General features: G+C 42.2%; 1 protein-coding gene and 1 long non-coding RNA gene across 4 annotated transcripts; one reads left to right on the top strand and one right to left on the bottom strand.

Annotated features, from left to right (window-relative positions):
• The first annotated feature begins 2,534 nt into the window (after positions 1 to 2,534).
• On the top strand, positions 2,535 to 3,413 carry LOC138685682 (uncharacterized). Its single transcript, XR_011325051.1, has 2 exons — positions 2,535 to 2,778; positions 3,332 to 3,413. It is a non-coding gene; the product is annotated as an uncharacterized lncRNA (long non-coding RNA).
• Positions 3,414 to 3,561: 148 nt separating this feature from the next.
• Positions 3,562 to 14,610, bottom strand: MRPL39 (mitochondrial ribosomal protein L39). Of its 3 annotated transcripts, none has more exons than XM_069785314.1 (10): positions 14,490 to 14,610; positions 13,751 to 13,957; positions 13,263 to 13,402; positions 12,679 to 12,778; positions 11,308 to 11,375; positions 9,890 to 10,002; positions 7,231 to 7,296; positions 5,852 to 6,005; positions 4,940 to 4,987; positions 3,562 to 3,698 (listed from the first exon to the last, which is right to left on the bottom strand). In XM_069785314.1, the coding sequence occupies exons 1-10, from the start codon at positions 14,539 to 14,541 to the stop codon at positions 3,609 to 3,611; spliced, it is 1,038 nt and encodes a 345-aa protein (XP_069641415.1). In that variant the 5' UTR covers positions 14,542 to 14,610; the 3' UTR covers positions 3,562 to 3,608. The 3 variants fall into 3 exon arrangements, with proteins under 3 accessions (XP_069641415.1, XP_069641416.1, XP_069641417.1); XM_069785315.1 differs by having other exon boundaries at positions 3,562 to 3,695; XM_069785316.1 differs by lacking the exon at positions 7,231 to 7,296.
• Between the last annotated feature and the right edge of the window lie 2,042 nt (positions 14,611 to 16,652).

Below are 16,652 nucleotides of genomic sequence, written 5' to 3'. Positions count from 1 at the left end.
GGCTGGTACCACCCTGCAGTTCAGCTAAAGCTCTGAAATACTTAAGCCAAAAAGAGAAAGGAAGCATTACTCTAGCCTAGCTGCTGCAACATTCCTCTTGGTAGACAATTTCAGCATTTTATATGCCAATTAATGGTAAAATACAGAAATGGCCCTGAGCTCGGGGACCAGATCTCCCTGTTGCCCCGTGGCTGCCATGAGCACTGAGCACTGTCTCCATTTGTTCTCATGCTCATCCAAGAAACGTTCAGGACTTTTTTCTAGTAGTGGCATCACTTCATACAGATCAGGTAGTGAGTAAAGCACCTTATGATCCACCCCACCCCCCCCCAAAAAAAAAAAAAACACAGATGTTTCCCCTGCAGGTGTGGCTCCGAATCCCTCTCTGCCAGAATAGGGAATTGAATCTCCACCTCCTACTTGGAAAAGCGCTCTCACCGCCGTACCGGCAGTAGAAAGGAGCGGGCGCTACCTTCTATCACCCAGTTCTCTTTTAACTGCTACCGCCCTCCCTGAGAATCCTGGCGCTCTTCAGAGACGCCCTTCGGCTCCGCCTTCCCCAGGGACGGACCTGCCTCCCGAAGGAGCACCACCTCCAGCAGAAGTCTGAGCTCCCGCCTTTTTACCCAAAGACCTTCGGGGAAGGGGGGGGTAATCTCGCGTCAGCTTCAGCTGCCAGCCCCCAGCAGCGCTCTCGGTGAGGCCGTTCCGCACCGGCAGAGGTCCCCTCCGTGGGGACCCACCCGCGCCCCTGAGCGGCTCCCTGGCCCGCCGCCTCCGGCGGGGCGGCACCGCCCCCCCCCCCTCCCCGCTCCCCGCTCCCCGCTCCCGCTTCCCCGAGCCGCTGCTCCCGCCTCGCGGCCGGCGCCCCGACCCCCGGGCCCGGGCTCTGCCCGTCCCGCACCCGCTTGTCGTAGGCCCAGAAGAGGCCGGGAAAGTCCCTCTCCAGACTTCAGCCCAGCTCTCCGCCTTCCAAACCGTTTCTTGCATGGCACGCTGTAAAAGACGGGTTCCCTCTCCCTCCACAAAAGCAAGCGCACGCACAAAAAAAACCCCAGAAGAGCTCCGAAAATCCAGATAAGGTCAAAAAATTTCCTCAAGGGAAGCAGCAGTCTTGCCTTCCTCTGCAGGGGCTGGAATCCAGGAGAATTCTAAGCTGGATTCCCAAAACACAGAGCAGACATCAGGAGACTGTGTGGGCTGGTGATAGAACTGGCTTAAGAGTCAAAACAGACCGACCAGACCAGATCCCACTGCCATAATTGCACTGTGGTCTTGGGTTAATCAGACGGCAGGTACCTCAAAAAACAACCCCCCAAAAAAAAAAAAAAAAAAAACAAACCCCAAACAAAAAAAACAGCAAATTTTGTGTTCCTCAAGACAGGAACCAATGCCCGCTTTTTCGGTAGCACCAGAGCAACAGGTTCAAAGCCAAAGTACACTCCCAAAGGTTAGGTTTAAAAGAAAAACAAGTATTTTAAGGTCAGTGCAAGGATCATTTAAAGTCTTAAGAAAATGTATAGAATGCGTGTGTGTGTACTCTTAAGGTAAACCTTGAATCAAGAATCTTAATTAAAAAAATAAGCTTCTGATACCATTATTAGAACTCCTCTGCAACATTAATCAAGAGAAAAAAAAATCAGTTTTTCAAGTACTCTGAGAAGGCATGGGCTATACTTTAAAGATGTGTTGTATTTAACAGGAAGCTAAACCAGAGGTCATAGGCTGTTAGCATATTGGTGGACTTCAAACTTCACTCGATGCCAGTAAATCTGAATAGCTAAAGATTGCACTACGCACAGAAACGCACAGGAGCAATACCTTAAGCACATTTCTGCCATTTCACCAAAAGCTACTTTAACCATTTGCATTTCTTCTTCTGTGCTCTGACACATTCAGCATTTACTCACTTATTATTTAGTCTGATTAAGCTGGGTAAGATTTCCTTAGCTAAATGTATTTTACTGAACTAGTACCTTTCTCTTACAGAACTACAGCATCAATTGATTAGAAAGCAATTGATGCAGCTAATGTTATTATGCAACTAGTTATTGGGATAAAATTCAGAGAAAATATTTGCACTTCAAAAAGTACTAAAAATCTCTTCTTGTATAATGAGAACAGCTCTAATGAGCTAGGGATAAAAACACAAAATGTCAGAAAACATCATCTAACAAAAACCCCTTGTGAAATTTAATTGAAGTCACCATATTTAAATATCAAAGAACGAAAATGCATAATAAATCTTACTACACTGGGGATCCAAGTGACAGACTACATTCCTGGTACTATTGCTGGAAAATGATCTTTAACTGCACTTGTACAGCAGAAAATTATTAAAGAACTTTACAGCTTTTACATTCTGCTACTTTTGTATTAGTAAAGCAATGGCAATTACACAGTGGTATACTGAATGCAGTCTTCTGAACCAGACACATAGCAGAATATCTAATTTCAATTCTGACAGGAAATCAAAATTAGTAAAATAATGTCTTGTAACCCTTTAAGGGCTTCTGAAAGGGTGCTTTTTTTTTTCTTTTTTTCTTTTTAAAGAAACTATTTGTCTCAACTTTCTATTGCAGTAGGCAAAGAACTCGGTGAAATTTCATCAGCAAGTTCCAGCAAGAAACAGACACATCAGGTCAGAAATTAGAAAGAAATACTTTCTTCATGGAAGAGCAAACAAGGGGTCTTGAAATTATATCAAGATAAAGTGGATGGCCTTTCCAGCTGCCAGTTCAACTACAGTCTGTAGGCCAAACTGCATGAATCACAGATGTCCTGGTTTCAGCTGGGATAGAGTTAACTGTCTTCCTAGTAGCTGGTACAGTGCTATGGTTTGAGTTCAGTATGCGAAGAATGTTGATAACACTGATGTTTGCAGTTGTTGCTCAGTAGTGTTTAGTCTAAAGTCAAGGATTTTTCAGCTTCTCATGCCCAGCCAGTGAGAAAGCTGGAGGGGCACAAGAAGTTGGCACAGGATACAGCTGACCTAAACTGGCCAACTGGTGTCACATGTAGTTTAGGAACTGGGAAGTGGGGGCAGGGAATTGCCACCGGGGGACTAGCTGGGTGTAGATCGGTGGGTGGTGAGCAATTGCCCTGTGCATCATTTGTACATTCCAATCCTTTTATCATTGCTGTTGTCATTTTATTAGTGTTATCATTATTAGTTTCTTCTTCTCTGTTCTATTAAACCGTTCTTATCTCAACCCATGAGTTTTACTTCTTTTCCCAATTTTCTCCCCCATTCCACTGCGGGGGGGGTGGAAATGAGTGAGCAGCTGCATGGTGCTTAGTTGCTGGCTGGGGTTAAACCACGACAACAGAGGACAACATATGGACACATACAATTGTTGTTGAGATAAGGAAAAGGGTAACTTACAAGATGAGTTATCACAAATAAAACATTACCTTTCCCCCCTGTCCCCCCCTTTTTTTTTTTTAAAGTGAAATCTTTAAAGTGGACTGAAACATCTGATAATGCCTTTATATCTATCTTGATTTAGGTCCAGAGAATTCAGATTAATTACCGAAGACATTTTTTATATGCAGCACAAATGTAAAAATACACATTTTATTATGTACATTTAGAGGTTACAGTTAATTTAAATTGATACAGTTTTTCCTTCTTCAGTTCTATCTTTTGGTTCATGACATTCTGCTGCTGCTTCCAAATATTTTTCTTCAGTGACCTGCTAAAACACATCAATTTTGTTATATTTTTTTAAATTATTTAATTCTCCTTGATCCTGGAAATCCTCCCTCATCCTGTCACTGTAACAAGAAAGGACAACCTACAAAGGCAATTATTGTCGCCAAAATTAAACAACCTGAATGACAAGCATCTTCAAACTAATTTCATAGAAAAATAGCATGGGCTAGGCTCTGAACACATCCGTGGCTAACAAGTTGCAGTAGACATACAGCACTTTTTTTCTTTCTCTTGCCACACAACTAAGTAAAATACTTGATCTGAAGGCTCCAGAATATCTGCTGTTTAATTCTTATGAAGATTTCCTACATTTAAGCATGCCTTGATAGTGAGTCTCTCATTATATGTGGCTTATGATATTTTATAGTTCCATTTATCTTAAAAACTTGCCTTTTGCATTTACTCAGTCATTGTAAAGCTTCTCTTGGATAAGTATACTTCAACTTTGAAATACTGGTTGTTTAACAGAAGAAAGTTTGCAAGAAGCTGTTATTTTCCACATAGGTTTTAAACAGGCAAAAAATACTCAAACTAGTGCATTTATGCAGTTTACTGAAATAGCATTCCCTTTTATCTCCACTAAATTCCACCTAGGTTCACTCAGTGGTATTACATTTTATCCCTGCATTTACTTATAAGAAACATGTTCACATGTGTTGTCTCAAACCTGTGGTAGAAAACTTATTACCTACAGTCTAGGTAAGTGTAAAGACATTGTTCCAATTTTTAGTTTTCTTATTTCTTGTTCACAATTAAAAAATGAAAAAATATTTAAATTTTACACACATGATACTAATATTAATTCTAAAAACGAATTTGAAAAATACTAATATAGATTAAAGTGATAATTAACAACAGCTTAGAGATATTATAAAAAGCATGGGGGATTCTCAGAAGCAGACAGCTTCAAAGCCATACGTTGACAGTCTGATATAATTTGCTCCAGTTTTTGTTAATAGTACAAATTATATCAATTGAAAAGTATATGTTTTTTTAAACAGTATAATGCATTTTAATAACCAGGCTTCAGAAACAGTACTAGCACATCCTCTACTACACAACAGTTAGATTTCCTATGCATCCAATTTTTCTTCACCTGTGAACATTTCCACTCTTAAAGCTATGTTCTTGAATATATTACACATCTCTAATCATTGAAATTCTACTCTGTCACAACATATCTTGATATTTGGTAAGCTGTACTTCACCACTAATGAGACTTACCAGCCTCTTCGATCTTTCCAGCAGTTTGTGCCACACGGTGTGGTGAGCCTGTATTAAATGTCATTAAATGATGTTAGTGGAGGTAAAAAAAATCTTATCATAGAATAGATTCTGACAAATGTACAGAAATGCTGGCACAAAACCATAACAATCCCTAATTCAGATGTTACAGCTTATGATTTCAGTGTCCCATTTGCCCATATCCCTTTGGGGGACTTGAATAAATGTCTGCTGATCACATCCATTCATTGTGTGGAATCATTAAGTGGGTAATGGCCAAAAATGGGAATTAAAATCTTATGATGAGGAAGGGAACACAGAGATGAGGTAAGGAAACCAGTGCCCACTTGTCCCTTGAAAACTTCGGCAACTGAGACAACAGCACATGTGCTAGACCACAGGTCAAAAACATGAAAGTCAACAGGAATGGGAAGAAAGACTCCTGCCTCCACCTATAGTTCTGCAAAGCCTTTGTTTAAGACTGATTAGTGCTAGGACTTTTTTGTTATTGTTGTTAAGTTTTACTCTGGTGTCATGAAAGACTTTGAAATGGTATCCTTTCTCAAGAGTATAAATTCAAACTTCTGCTCTTTCCTGAATCTGAATAAACACTGTCAGCAGCCTCAATTTCAGAAGATCAGCAAACACAACTAAGGCAAGGTGAATGAAATATCCATGCAGAAATTGCACAACCAAAACAACACTTTCAGTTTCTGATTTCACATCCACAATAGTTCCAGGAAAATGAATCCCAAATATCTAGCATAGTCATCATCATGGGCTTTCCCTTCCTGCTACTGTTCTCACCTCTGAATTACATTCAGCTAACAGCACAGCATATAATAAACATCGGAATGTAAGCCAAGCGCCCTAACTCAAAGAAGGATAAACCTGTACAAAAATGCATGTTACCTTCAAATGGATTGGTAGGGACACACCCTGGAACCGCCTTATCAATTCAGATTGGTTAGTCTGAAGATTATGGGCTGCCGTTATCTCATACTGAAAACAGAAACTTGTCCTTGGAATATGAGGGCCTTCACTAACATCTACAAAGTCACCAAACCTGATGGGAGAAAAAAAACCAAACAAAACAACTTGATGTCAAATATATTCAGAGAGAAGTACAAGCCTATTTGTTTTTATTTTTGATTAGCAAATTCCTATCTACCAAACAGATGAAAGAAAATCCACAAAAATCCCAAACCAAATCTAAAAAAATCCGCAGTTCAGCAATTGTGTTTCCTGAAGCAAAAGTACAGGTCACACAATTTCCTAAAATGAACTTATGAAATTTAAAGCTCAAGTCTAGAAAGAGAATTCTAGGTTTAACAAATCTTTGAAGCCATGTTGGCTTTAGAAGTGAGTAACTGTCATTCACCAGAAAAAGATTGGTCTCCAAGATCACATACTTTCCACAGTACAGTGTTTACAACCTGCACAGGCATTTCCCTTTCAGGTCTTGGAAAACTGCAAATCAATTAAGAAAAATGAGAGACAAAAAGATGTACAGCAAAAGAATACTCAGAACAAACCTCTCCCAGAAATCAAAAGGTAAGCCCATTTTCCCTCTTATTGAGCAAACTATACAGTTGGAGGAAAGAGAGAACAGACAAACTTCATATTAAAATTTCAAGAACCATCACTGCAAAGACATCTGTTCCTTTAGAGAGACATGGACTCCAAAATCAAATGCAGAACGATTTAGATGTCTAGAAAACTGAATATCCTACACTAGCCTAAGCTAGTCACAAATTATTTTATATGCCTGAGATACAATACAAGCTTCCTGCCTTCAGCCTAAGAACTTTGTATCTTACACTGTATCCCAGGAGCCAGCTCCATTCTCACCTCCGCCACTACAGGGCAGTAGCGTGCCAGTTAGGAAGATCTTGAAAACTTTGGAAGAAAAATCCACTAGAAAATGCTAACTCTTGTTTTCAAACAAGTATTTGGTTTGTATTTTATTTAACCTGTCAAGCTCCAGAGATTTATTTAGATTTTATTTAAAAGTATTTAAAACAGTAAGACTTCTCTGCCACTTACCACCTTTAACATAACAAGAAATAGAAATGTAGCAAGATCCACCAAGCACTAAGTACCACAAAACAGTGGTTGTATAAAAAAAAAACACCCACCCAAACAACTTAAGACACAGACAGCAATGAATACAAGTGATTTCTATATTGAAAACCATCACAAGTAACTTACTCTTCTCACTCGCAGAGAGTACTTGCAATACAATCAAATCTTTCAGTGAATCATTACAGAATGAGTTCAGTTTTGCTCACCTATGTAACGTTACAATTCCTTCCATATTCTGAGATGCTTTTTGTTCTATCATCTCCATTTTGTATCTGAACATGACAAAAAAAAGATTAAAAAAATCCTCACCTTTAACACCTAGTTCTTGTAGGAATACATAAGAGATCAATTTAAGGATCATGCTTAAAAATTATGCTCATATTTATGTGAGCTTTGAAACAGGTTTTAAATTCTTAATTTTATATGACAACACATATTGCCATGTTTCATAAAGCATGTCATACAGACCTGTTAGTCTAACCTCAGTTCCTGGAAAAATTATGGAGAAGATTATACTGAGGACTGTTGAAAGGTATTTAAAGAATAATACAATCATCAGGCACAGTTAACACGAATTCACAAAGGCAAAGTCCTGTTTAACTAATTTGATATCCTTCTATGATAAGGTCACCCACCTAGTGGATGAAGGTAAGGCGGTGGATGTAGTTTTTCTGGATTTTAGTAAGGCTTTTGATACTGTCCCTCACAGCATCCTTCTGGACATGTTGTCCGACTGTGAGATGAGCGGGTTCACGGTGCACTGGGTGAAGAACTGACTGAAGGGCAGAGCTCAAAGGGTTGTAGTGAATGGGGCTACATCTGGCTGGTGACTGGTCACCAGTGGTGTTAGTCAGGGCTCAATTCTAAGGCCAGTTCTGTTCAATATATTTATCAACAATCTGGATGCAGGAGTTGAATGCTCCATTAGCAAGTTTGCTGATGATACCAAACTGGGAGGTGCTGTTGTCTCTCTTGAGGGACAAGGGGCCTTGTAGAGGTATGTAGATAGATTGGAGCATTGGGCAATCATCAACTGGATGAAATTTAACAAGTCCAAATGCCAAATTCTGCACCTAGCACAGAGTAATGCTGGGCACAAGTACAAATTGGGAGAGGAGTGGCTGGAGAGCAGCCCTGCAGAAAGGGATCTGGGGTGCTGGTCGACAGCCAGCTCAACAGGAGTCAGCAGAGTGCCCTGACAGGCAAAGAGGGCAAACTGTATCCTGTATACAGTATACAGTATCTGTACCTGTATACAGTATCCTGTATCCTGTATACAGTATAATCAGCCGGGAAAAAAAGGCTATTTTCCTGCTGTATTCAGCATTGGTGCTGCCTCACCTTGAGTACTGTGTGCAGTTCTGAGCCCCACAATTTAAGAAGGATGTCAAGGTCCTTGAATGCATCCGGAGGAGGGCAAAAAAGCTGGTGAAAGGGCTGGAAGGCATGTCCTATGAGGAGCAGCTAAGGACTTTGGGCTTGTCTAGTTTGGAGACAAGGAGGGTGAGGGACAACCTCATTGCTCTCTACAGCTTCCGGAGGAGGGGAAGTGGAGAGGGAGGTGCCGACCCCTTCTCCCTGGTATCCAGTGATAGGATGCCTGGGAATGGTTCAAAGCTGTACCAGAGGAGGTTTAGACTGGACATTAGGAAGCACTTCTTTACTGAGAGGGTGTCAAACACTGGAACAGGCTTCCTCGAGAGGTGGTCAATGCCCCAAGCCTATCGGTGTTTAAATGGCATTTGGACAATGCCCTTAACATGCTTTAACTTGGTCAGCCCTGAATTGGTCAGTCAGGCAGCTGGACTAGATGATTGTTGCAGGTCCCTTTCTACTGAAATAGTCTATTCTAGTCTATTCTATTCTACGTGTATGTTATAGGAGGGCCACACTCTCTCAGCGGAGTTTTATTCAGAAAGATAAAATGAACCTACTACTTCAAATAAAAATCAGTTTTTCAAGTCACATGTAAGACTAGAAGACACTATTAGATCACCTAAACTGATTTTATGCAATGTGTGGTCCTCAACAGCTGGTCATCTGCAAGACAGCAAAGTTTTCTCCGTTCTTTCTACACACATACAAATACACATACAATGTCTAAAGCTATTACCAAGTCAGCTCCCACCTGCTGTCAATATTTGCCAGCCAACATGGCAAAGAGATGATAGTAATGTGACATAGGGACTAGCATCTTCATTATTAAGCTAAAAAACTAGTTATTTTTGCAACTTTAGCTTTATCATAATTTTATTTTGGTTCACAAAATGATAAATTATTTAACATTTCCCCCCCACCTCTCTCCAACCACCAAAAAGCTGTGGACCAGAGAATTTTTTTCCCAAAACATTGCTTAAGTGTTTTTTTCAGCAAAGAAGACTGGAGTGTTTTGAACAAGCCTTCTTTTATATCACAGGCCAGAGTATTTTATTCATTTTCCCCCTGCAGAGCTCAGAAACAGCATTTCATCAGATCTTCATTTGAAGATACCAAGATATGAAAAACCTACATTTCCCTGAATAGGAAAGCCTTTCAGCAAAGTAACTAGCATGCCAAGTCTAACCACCAGAGCTTCAATTTAAAAGTAGTGAAATCCTGAAGCTCACTATTAAAGTAGTCTACAGTCTTTCCATTTGTCACAAAACTACATCCAGTAAAGGTGCGTGGTGTTGGCCCCTGGAGAGAACATTAAAAATGGAATAAGGTAGGGTGACAAATAGAATGGAGGCATGTTCATTCAGAGTAGTGGGAGAAGTACCTTCTTACTTCACCTGTTCTGTCTTACTTTAGATTTACAAAACCAAGCAGAGATTTAAATGAACTTCTAATTGCCTTTCTAAAAGAAAGGCAAATTCAGACACTTACCTGTTATGCTGAAACATTTCACGTGCTACTTTTACTTCTACATGCAGTGTTTCAAATGGCAGGTCTTTATCAATTAGCTTTCTGGCATCCCTTGTAAGAGAACGGAAGTTGTCCTAAAAAACAGTTCATACCTATAAAACTGTCACCACTGTTTCACAGCTGTTTTCACAGCATAGACAAAGCATAGGAAACACTACATATTAGTCAAAACAAGAAGGTTCCTCTACTAGAAAACCTAAATATAAGAATATTGCTGTAGGACTGTAACTCTATTGATCAGCAACAGATTGCTACAGATCATCAATGTTTCAATGGACTGATTCAGTGCCCAGTCAAATCAATAGGCATTTTTCCATCAGAAACAACATATATTAATTGGAGTTAAACTTCTTGGGTTTTCCCAACATGATATATACACATACAGTCTACATCTTGTTTCCCAAAGTTGTGACTCCACTTATAAATGACCTCTATCGTGATGGAAACGAAGGAAAAAAAGGTACTGAATAATTAATAAATAGAAATTCATCACCTTGGTCCAGAATCCAAAGCTCTGCATACTCAAATTTATTGATAAATAAGAAATTGTTATTAGGAGAAATTACATTTATAATGTCATGTAGAAAATATTTCAGACTAAGTTACTTCAACTACAACATCATGTTGAAGAGAAATTCTGCATTGTACCAATATTGCTTTGCTAGCCATACATGCCTCTGCTGATATTCAGGCATGAGAACAAGAATAGGCACCAGATGAGCAAAACATTCCTGTTCACACCAGCAACCAAATGGTTATGAGACTTTGAGGTTTTAGATCATTAGATTTACTGAAGAGCATGAAATATAAGCAAGCTATTAAGGAGAGCTTCAGCTGAGTTTGCTCACAGTTCTTTTACAACAATAAGCTGATTATGCTGTAAACCACTAGGTGAAAATATACATATTGCACACATTTTTATTTTCAGAGGGCTCTACTCACACAAAAACTATGGTTGCATCTACATTACTAGGCAAGAGTGGCTGAGTAGGAGCAGATCTGCATGGTAATAAAGATGGCACTGAGGTCCCAACAGCCACATCAACTATTTTTGGAATTGTAGTTCAGACTAGAACTTACTCTAGCCCCACAGACCTAAAACCTGTAAGCATCTGGAGGACAGGTCAAGGTTTAATTTCATCTGAAATGAACCCAGTCCGTGTGCTCTGAGAGCACTCTGCAATGAGAGCCAGTATGTGGAAGATGTGGAGATTAGTTTCCAAAGAGTAATCCTGACCTAAAAAAAAAAAATACTAGTGTAGATATACCCAAGAAAAAGAAAAAAAAACCTCAGTGCCTCCTCTCCCCCATTAAAAAAAGAACCATTGGGCAAGGATGCAAGCTATATAGCTTTTCAGGCAAGAAGTTATTGTGCTTACGTTTGTTGGTTTCCAGTCATTCAGCTTATTGTCCAAAATTACATCATAACAGAAAGCTCCAGAGATCACTGCAATTCCAATAGAAAAATACTCATGTTTGTAACAAAGTATGTATTTAATTGTCAAAAAACATTCTTATATCAAAATGAGAAGAAAATCAGAATGATCTCAAGAAATCCATCATAAATTTTCAGCTGCAATTATACAGTCAAGTGGCAGATAAAACCTCTATCATTTTCATTTTATTTCACTGAATGAGAAAGTAATTTGAAATGAGTTTTAATGCAATGTCAGTATAATACAACCCCATTAGAGAGAAAAAAAAATACTGCTTCCCAAAACTGCATCTAACTTTGAAAGGGAAAAAAAAAACCAAAACAAAACACACTTTGAAAACATTTCACATTTTTTCCTTTGTATGCATCATATACTAGAAGTAAATCTGCACTATTAACTTGTAAAGAGGAATTTACTGCACAGAGAAATCTGACAATATTAAAGCTGAAGTAAAATGTTTATCCATGACACAGGCATGGCACAAATTTCTGATAAAGGTAACACAAATTTCTGTGATAATCATTAGAACACTCTTTGTGTATATTTATTCAGCTATTACCATCTTAGAAATCAAGCTTATGACCCCAGTAAGTGCATGCTATTTCTATACATACAGTATAATGACATAGCTTAGTGTATGAAAGATTATTGCAAATCCCGGTAGAACTGAAATACCCACTCTACTCTTACCAAACAAGACAAATGCTGAAATTGCTAAAAAGCGAACCAATTGTAGGAGGACTCCACATGACCAGCAACCAACCTTCTTATACATCAAATGCATAATCACACAGGTTTTGTTATCTAAATAACCTCCTCTCTTGTGCATTTTCTCACTTTTGTAAATCTTAAATCAGGTCACAGATGAGCAAAAGTTGTTACTAAGCCTGTTTGTACTTCAGTAATCTTCCAACTTGATGTACACATCGTAATTTTTAGTAACTCAACTGCTCACAAGGTTATGTAGTTATTAGAGCAAATTTCAAAGAAACACATCACATCTTCTAAACATCTTACTCATGTAACTTCTCAATAAAAAGGTTATGTACTTAAGTTACTAACTTAACCTATGAAATCCTAAGTGGCCTGAAACCCAGTTGCCACACAGACCAATTTTCTGTACTTAGATAACAAAATTGTTTTCAGCATGATTACTATAAATTAAAGGCTACAACAACAGCATGTAATACACATATCAATACTAAGTACCGTCAATCATTGGAAAAGAAGCCTCTGGTTCTTTGGTAACACCATTAGACACTCACTTAAGAAGCAGCAAAAGACAAGACAATTAACGTAAAACAGTTCTATCACCTGGCACTTCTGGAGCTTTAATCAGATTGACTGAGTACTCATCTTTGAATGCCCGCTTTAACACACATGCCATGATCATGGCACAGGAACGCCAATAGGCCTATAAAGAAAATTTTAAAACACAGATTTATTATCTAGAAGCTAACAACCCACACCAGATGAAGATCAGCTACTTATTCCAAAAGAATACCAACATTTAACTGAATGACACACAAACCTAGCTGTTAACCCAAGCATTGCTTTCTTTAATATTTAAACTTCTATTTGGAGATGATTCTCCATATAGAATCAATCAAAAAGATCAAAACTGCACTTAAAATGCAAGCCAGATGTCTCCCTGGAGATATTTAAATCTGAAATCATAGAATACAAGAATATAGGTTGAAAGGGATGCCCGCACATCACCTAGCCCACACCCTGGTCCAACTAATGATAACCATTATGTGCCAACCAACTATTAAAAATATCTGAACTTTCACAAAAACAAAGTTCAAGAGAGCAGATGGACATGGAACTGAAAGGGGCATACAGAATCAAGTGGTCATAATCAGGGTCACCTACAATGGGATACGATGCAGACTTACCTTGTTTACTTCCTCTGGATCGTCATCTTTGAAAGTAAGGAACTGAATTTCACATGATTTGGTCAAGGGTCTGTACATATCCCAGACTTGACCATCCACAAGAGCTAGAACGGATTTCTTGCAATGCCACTCACTTAAGTCTGAAGAGAGTAAAGAACGTATTACACAGTTATTAACCATATTCTTCAGAGTCAGCAGTTTAGACTCCTGCATTTATAACAACAAACTGCAAATTTCACTTTCATAAATCACTTGGAAGGATGAGCTGTTAACAGTCTCCAAAAATTAGCTCAGTTTCTACTGATGTGTTTTAGTACAAATGTATTTTAAACTTATCAAACACAAGTATTCTGAATGCATGACTGTTAATTTGGTCATTAAAATGTCAATAGTATTAACACCTCAAATTGTGATGACAAGTACTTCAATTGGCAGCACAATTTTCACCATCAGTGACACAATGTTAGTTTAAGAGTCCATTCACTTACGCATGGCACAATTGTATGGAGTAGACAAAGCTTTGTTCATTACAAACACACTGCCAGGGTGCGATTTCCCAGTGTATTTTACTTCGATTTTCTCAATTCGTGGATGAAGAGACAACTGTCTCTCTTTCTCTTTGGTGAAGAGCTCATTACGCATGTGAATCACTTCATCTGATGTCAGTCGAGAAACAGTTGGTGTGGAGACGAACCCTGGTAAAAGGAATGATCTAAAATAAGCAATAAGGAGTTTTCAAAGCCTCTTTATAAGATGTTGGTTTCTAAAGAAAGGAAGACATGCCACTGCACTGCTGATCCATGTGTCAGTCTCAATACGCCTAAGGTGAGCACTCCAGCAGCTCTTACTGCCCGCCCATTCATTCTCGGTCCCTGCAAAGCCAGCATGAAGTCACAGCACGAAGCGCTGAAGCGACGAGTGCTTAATGACATTCTCCGGCTGCAGCGGCCCTTCCCTCAGACCGACCAACTGCCCCCGCGGACCGCGCCCGCTCCGCGCCGCTGCCACCGCGCCCCGGCCCGCGCCCACAGCCGCCTCCTCCGCCCCGGGCGGGCCGGGCACCCGAGCCGCCCCGCACGGCCAGGCCAGGCCCGGCCCGGCCGGGCCGTCCCAGGCCGGGCCCCTCAAAGCACCGGCGCGGGACGAGCCCGAAGCCGGCCCGGCCCGGCCCAGCCCCGCGCACCCCCGGCGTCCCGCTGCGCCCGCGCCTGGCCCGCCGCCACTCACGGCGGCCCTCCCACCCGGCCCGCAGGCAGCGAGCGGCCCAGCGCGCCGCCATGTTCCGGCCGAGTCCGACCGCCCCGGTGCCTCCTCCCCCGGCTCGGCCGGAAATGGCGGCGGCAGCGCCGCTCCGCCCGCCGCTCCGCCCGCGGCCGCCGGGGGTTGGGGCCGGGGCTGGAGGGGTGGTGGCTCGGGGCCGGTCGGCGGGGACGGCGGGCAGGTGCCCGCGGCCTGGCGGCCCCTCCTCGCCCTCAGCTTTTAGCTCTCCTCGGAGGCCCCGTTACGTACATATGAGTTCCGCTAGGCTGTGGGCGTAATGCGTTGCCCCCTGCCCTCCCTTTGCCTCAACAGGCCTCGTTACCCCGGGCGGTAACGTCATCCCCAGAACCGGCATCTCCTGGATGGCATTAAGGCGTGCGTTCAGCCGACTGGTACACAAATATGTAGTACTGAGGTTACAGAACTAACATTAACAGCTTGGTGGCTGGTGGAAATGGTCTTTGCTGCCAGGCTCCCTGCTGTGGCAGAGCCGCAGGCTGGCGCACGCCATGTACAAGCCGCCAAGTTTCTGTGTAACTCCAGCTCCTCACTGCCAGCTCCCCTTCGCCGTCAGTGACCTGTATTGGGTTTGTGTGGCAAGGTTTTGGTAGCAGGGTGGCTTCTGTGAGAAGCTGCCAGAAGCTTCCCCTATAGTCTGACAGAGCTAATGCCAGCCAGCTCCAAGATGGACCCACCAGTGGCCAAGGCCAAGCCCATCAGTGACGGTGGTAGTGCCTCTGGAAGAACACATTTAAGGGCAGGGGAAGGGAGGGGGGGAGGCGGCAGAAACTGCACAATTGCAGCCAGAGAGAGGAGTGAGAACATGTGAGAGAAACAACCTTGCAGACCCCCAGGTCAGTGAAGAAGGAGGCAGGAGGAGATGCTCCGGGCGCCAGAGCAGAGATTCCCCTGCAGCCCGTGGGGAAGACCATGGTGAGGCAGGCTGTCCCCCTGCAGCCCAGGGAGGTCCACGGTGGAGCAGATATCCACCTGCAGCCCAGGGAGGACCCCACACTGGAGCAGGTGGGTGCCCAAAGGAGGCCGTGACCCCGTGGGAACCCCACGCTGGAGCAGGCTCCTGGCAGGACCTGTGGACCCGTGGAGAGAGGACCCCACGCTGGAGCAGGCTCCTGGCAGGACCTGTGGACCCATGGAGAGAGGATCCCACGCTGGAGCAGGTTTTCTGGCAGGACTTGTGACCTCGCGGGGGACCCACGCTGGAGCAGTCTGTGCCTGAAGGACTGCAGCCCGGGGAAAGGACCCATGCTGGAGCAGTTAATGAAGGACTGCAGCCTGTAGGAAGGACCCATGTTGGAGAAGTTCATGGAGGACTGTCTCCTGTGGGAGGCACCCCATGCTGGAGCAGGGGAAGAGTTTCCCTTGTGATGAACTGACCACAACCCCCATTGCCCGTCCCCCTGGGCCGCTGGTGGGGAGGAGCTAGAGAAACTCATGAGTGAAGTTGTGCCTGGGAAGAAGGGAGGGGTGGAGGGAAGGTGTTTTAAGATTTGGTTTTATTTCTCATTTTTCTTATTCTGATTTGATTTGTAATAAATTAAACTAATTTCCCCAAGCTGAGTCTGTTTTGTCTATGATGGTAATTGCCGAGTGATGTCCCTGTCCTTATCTCAATCCATGAGCCTTTTGTCATATTTTTCTCCCTCTGTCCAACTGAGGACAGGAGTGATAGAGCGGCTTTGGTGGCCTGGCATCCAGTCCTTCTTCCCCAAAAGATTGAAGCCAAGCAGAAACTAGCTACTGTCCATGTAGGAAAACCATGGCTTGCATTAAAATTTATTAAAATTTGTGAAATAACTCAAGACTTTGTTTCAATGCTTTACAGGTTAGCTGGTGGTGGTCTTCATCCCAATCCCCAGTTGTCAAAGATATAACAACAGCCAGCAAGAATGCCATTGTAAAACAGTTTCACTGAGTTAGTGCCATTAAGAGCTAAAGGATGTAACTAAACTCAGCGTCAAAAAAATAAATGTGTTAATACTGGCAAGGGCTGGTAACAGACAGAGAATTTTCCACTGTGGAAACACATCTGCAGAGCAGCGGGACAGCTGGCTCCTCCTGATTCAGTACCTGGCACTGGCTTCCCTGCTCACCTGGGCCTCATCCAGAAAA

The sequence above is a fragment of the Haliaeetus albicilla genome, chromosome 6, assembly GCF_947461875.1.
Source record: "Haliaeetus albicilla chromosome 6, bHalAlb1.1, whole genome shotgun sequence".
Classification (NCBI taxonomy): domain Eukaryota; kingdom Metazoa; phylum Chordata; class Aves; order Accipitriformes; family Accipitridae; genus Haliaeetus; species Haliaeetus albicilla.
Note: the sequence above shows the minus strand (reverse complement) of the source record. Positions and strands in the feature narration are given on the sequence as shown.

What these genes read in the sequence shown, in the direction of transcription:
- MRPL39 (XM_069785314.1), bottom strand. Translation starts at nt 14,541, where the DNA reads ATGGCGGCGCGCTGGGCCGCTCGCTGCCTGCGGGCCGGGTGGGAGGGC. An exon ending in TAAAGCTCCAGAAGTGCCAG is followed by an intron (nt 11,376 to 12,678) that starts GTGATAGAACTG and finishes TTGGAATTGCAG; the next exon opens with TGATCTCTGGAGCTTTCTGT. An exon ending in CCCTACCAATCCATTTGAAG is followed by an intron (nt 4,988 to 5,851) that starts GTAACATGCATT and finishes CATTTAATACAG; the next exon opens with GCTCACCACACCGTGTGGCA.